Source organism: Myiozetetes cayanensis, unplaced genomic scaffold, assembly GCF_022539395.1.
Source record: "Myiozetetes cayanensis isolate MyiCay16 unplaced genomic scaffold, myiCay2020 scf6-25, whole genome shotgun sequence".
Taxonomy (NCBI): domain Eukaryota; kingdom Metazoa; phylum Chordata; class Aves; order Passeriformes; family Tyrannidae; genus Myiozetetes; species Myiozetetes cayanensis.
This window is the reverse complement of record NW_026087853.1, coordinates 54,110,199-54,114,046: the sequence shown is the minus strand read 5'-3', so window position 1 is coordinate 54,114,046 and position 3,848 is coordinate 54,110,199. Positions and strand designations below refer to the sequence as shown.

The 3,848-nt window shown below is 56.0% G+C and overlaps 1 protein-coding gene across 1 annotated transcript; it reads right to left on the bottom strand.

Annotated features, from left to right (window-relative positions):
• Positions 1-708: 708 nt before the first annotated feature.
• LOC126651054 (cobalamin binding intrinsic factor-like) lies at positions 709-2,575 on the bottom strand. The gene is made up of 8 exons (XM_050336553.1): positions 2,506-2,575; positions 2,245-2,427; positions 1,982-2,125; positions 1,775-1,918; positions 1,523-1,698; positions 1,040-1,440; positions 844-962; positions 709-770 (listed from the first exon to the last, which is right to left on the bottom strand). The coding sequence occupies exons 1-8, from the start codon at positions 2,573-2,575 to the stop codon at positions 709-711; spliced, it is 1,299 nt and encodes a 432-aa protein (XP_050192510.1).
• Positions 2,576-3,848: the final 1,273 nt, after the last annotated feature.

Genomic DNA, 3,848 nt, shown 5'->3' with positions numbered 1-3,848 from the left:
AGAGTCCGGATTCTGTCCCTCCCGGCTCCTTCTGGAGATGGTGTCCATGGAATCCTAGAATGGTTGGGGCTGGAAGGCACCTTGGAAGGGTCCATGTGGGAGATGAGCAGGTCCGGGCTGAAGGAGTGTCTGAGCAGGGCTCAGTAGGAGTATGGAATGGGGCTCCATGTGCCTGGAGAGCAGTTGGGACCAAAATGGGAGGTGCTAGTGACTCACGGCCAGGGATCAGAGTCCCAGAATCAGGTTTGGAATGGTTCTCTCCACCCCCAGCTGCAATCTTTGGGATCTCAGACCCCCACCTCCAGATTTCCAGGGGGAAGGAAATCTAACTGGTGGCCTCAGGCTGATCCTGATCGGGATTGTAATAATCAAACCACATGAATTGCACCTGATGAATGCACTTAGAGCTTGTGTGGAGATCAGATTTAATTGAACTGAAGCGCACGAATGTGGCCAGAGGAACAAACCAATGGGTACAGGGCAAGACCGGGAAAGGCTTTGCTGACACACAGGGTGGGAATGACACTCCAGTGTTTGAGTGAGGCTGGATTTGTGTGGGATGGTGGGAAAGAGAAGGAGGAAGACAAAAGGGATCTGAGCCCTTTTTTCTTCCAGTTGTGCATGCGCGCGCACACACACACACACAGAGGGACACACTGGAATGGCACTTTATTGCTCCATGGTGGGATCCAGGGTCTCTTGGTGGCTTCAATAGGTGCTGAAGATGGCCTGGATGTGCTCCCCAGAGTGTGGTTTGTAGGTTCCGACCCCTGTGGCAGAGGGACATGTGAGGCCAGGACATGGAGACCCCCATGCGATCCCCCACCTTCCCTGACTGCCCACCTTGATCCAAAGGTTTCCCAGAGCTGAGGAACTGCCAGTAGGTCCTGTCATTGTCACTGGCAGCCAGCCCGTGGATGGAGACCACCATGGGACCCCAGAATGTCTGCTCCATCTTGAAGCTGCCAGGGAGGTGAGTGGGCTCAGGGCTGGGTGAGGAGATACCAAATCCCACCTCTCTGGCTCCTCTGGCTCTCACCTAAAGTTTTTGGGATCCTTCTTCTCTGCCCTCTCCAGCACCTCAAGCAGTGTGGAGTCACCTGCGACCCTCACCGAGATGTTGTAGTGGAAGGGGGTTCCCTGGAGTTTGTTGATGATGGAGTAGTGCACTGTGATATCCTGGGATGACTGTGGGATCTGGGAGGCTCCAGGTGGGATCATCATACCTCTGGGAACCCTGTGTGTCCCCAGGCTTGGGCACAGATCCGTGGGGGCATTGCAGCTCAGCATGGCCGCATCCAGGTAGGATGTGCCCACGAGGGCCGGGAGCACCTGGGCGATAGCCATGGGCAGCTCGAAGGTGTGGTTGGTCACCACAGCAAAGGCCTGGGCACAATCCCAGTCCCGAGGGGCGTAAAAGTCCCTTGAGGCCTCCAGCGCCTGTGGGAGAGGTGCGAGGTGGTGTGACAAATCTGGGAACGGAAGTGGGTGGCTGTGACACCACATTCCCCACCCCCCATACCTGTAGGGCCAGCCCCATGCTGTAGATGTTCCCGATCATGCCTTTCCTCTCCTCTTGCTCGTCCAGGAAGTCATTGGTCACTGTCCAAACTGCCTCCCGGAGCAGATCCCGCACCTCTGGGTCCTCCACACTGTCATGGGCACACACCAGGGCCAGCGTTGCCACAGCACGGGTGTCTGTGGATCCTGGGGTCACTGCCAAGCCCTGGAGAGCCCCTCGGAGTGGCAGTGTGAGAGCAGAGGGATCTCTTACCCACAGTGATGTGGCTGTTGGGGCTCAGCATCTCCTTGGCCAGGGCCACTGCTGGCCCCTGGTATCCGTCCGCTCTGGCCAGGCACAGGGCTGTGGCATCCAGGCTCACGCTGAACAGGGTAGTTTTGGAATGGCCCTTGTCCTCTGGAAAACAGCAGTGAGATGATGGGATGCAGAGAGGCGGACACCCCGCAGATCCCAGCGTACCCAGTTCAGCCATCTCCTCGTCCGTTTTCTGCTGCAGAATGGAGATCATGTTGATGGTCTGTCCCAGGGCATGGACCTGCCGGGGGTCCTGGCAGGACGAGAGGAGGGCGAGGACGTACAGAGCCACCTGTCCTGAGGTCATGGCTGTGGGGACAAGAGGACACCGGGAACGTGGCAGGATGGGTCCTGTTCCCCTGGGAGCTGGCAGTGCCCTGTGGAATCTGATGCCCCAGGACCCCCCCTCATTTCCTTCTGTTCCCTACCTTTCTGGGCTCTCCTCACTGCCTCCTCCTTGATCTCCTGGAGCAGCAACTTGTAGTTGGGATTCTTGGTGTCAGCGCCAGCCAGGTTCATGGCCAGCAGGATACTGGGGTTCGGCACCTCTCCGGGCTTGATGGAGCCCTCCATGTGCTGGAGCAACTGGCACACCAGGTCCTGTGGGGCCGCTGGAAGGAGAGGGAGGGTCACTGGGATCTTGTGTCCCATCCATGGGCTCTCTGCAGTCTCCACCCTCTCCCACTCACCACAGTGCTCCTTGGCCGTGCAGCCCAACAGGGCCAGCAGGACCCCCATGGCCAAAGGCAGGCCCAGCATCCTCTCGGAGCACACTGATCTGCTCAGGGTGGCAGAATCCTGTGGGAATTGGTCTGTCCAGGCGTCCTCGCTGCTTTTAAGTGTTCCCAGTGACCTCCAGCTACCTGTCCTCCCACAGCGCCACAGGCTTATCTGTGTGTCCAACTGTGTCTGGCTGGGGAGGGACAGGGATTTTCCATTTGGGATCACTGGGCTCCGCTTGGGCCAGTTTGATATCCATGAGGCTATGAGGGTGAATGGGGTTCCCAACAGGAACCTCCTTCAATCATCTACCCAAGGTCCTGGAAGCCCAAGGAGATCCATGCTGGCTGGACTCTCTCCAGCTGTATCCCACTTTCCAGGAAACTTCAGCCTTGTTGATCTAACCTTGGTACCAGGAAAAATTGGTGGGAAAGGACATACTGGGCACTACTGGGAAGCAATCCAAGGATAATTCCAGCGTCAGGTGCGGGATAACACAGGGAAATTCCTGTCTAACCGGTTTCTTATCCTGCTACCATAAGGTCATCCAGGTGATCGGAAGAGACTGCATGTAATTTCTGGGATTTTAGTAGGAATTCTGCTACAGCCCATCACAGAATCCTGGAGAAGGTGCACACAGGAGTCCTCACCTACAGGGCCGTGACACCGCATGTGCTACCTGGCTCCTGGTACGATGCAGGCAGATTCCCCTAAAAGAGGGAGGTGAGAGACTCAATATGCCTGAAAATTCACAAGGGGTGTGTGTGTGTGTGTGTGTGTGTAAAACACTGCAGAGTTCCTAATTTTTATATATATTGGGAAATAATATTATTTTACTTCAAAATCGATTTCAGAATAAACTCCCGTGTCTGGTGTGTTACACACAGGATTTTATTCTATAGGAAAGTCTGAACGTGGATCTGTAGGGTTTGGAAATACAAATCTAACATTTGTGTATGTAAATAAAATAAAAAAGGACTTGGAAATGTACAAGGTGACCTGTATGGAAGAACAAGAAGCAGCTCTGTGTATTGCGATGTTTTTGCTCTCTCCCCTGGCTGTAACTCCCCAGATGTGGGATCTGGGACCTGGGCCGGGATTTCAGTGGGGGCTCGTTAATCAGCCCGCGCTGCCCCCGAAGCCGCGCGGTCGCGGTGGCTATTTGCGCTCAGTGCTGCCATCTGCTGGGAGCCCCCGGCACTGCAGCTCGGCAGGAGCGGCGCCGGCACCGCCCGGGGATGAACCGAGAGGGGATGAACCCAGAGGGGCTGCCTGGGCACGGAGAATTGAAATATTGTTCAAGCCACCCTGC

Bases quoted from the DNA above. Each gene is read 5' to 3' on its own strand.
- LOC126651054 (XM_050336553.1), bottom strand. From the start codon at position 2,575: ATGCTGGGCCTGCCTTTGGCCATGGGGGTCCTGCTGGCCCTGTTGGGC. The intron at 2,126-2,244 runs GTAGGGAACAGA...TTGTCCCCACAG, and splicing joins AGTGAGGAGAGCCCAGAAAG to CCATGACCTCAGGACAGGTG. The intron at 1,699-1,774 runs GTAAGAGATCCC...CAGGATCCACAG, and splicing joins CAACAGCCACATCACTGTGG to ACACCCGTGCTGTGGCAACG.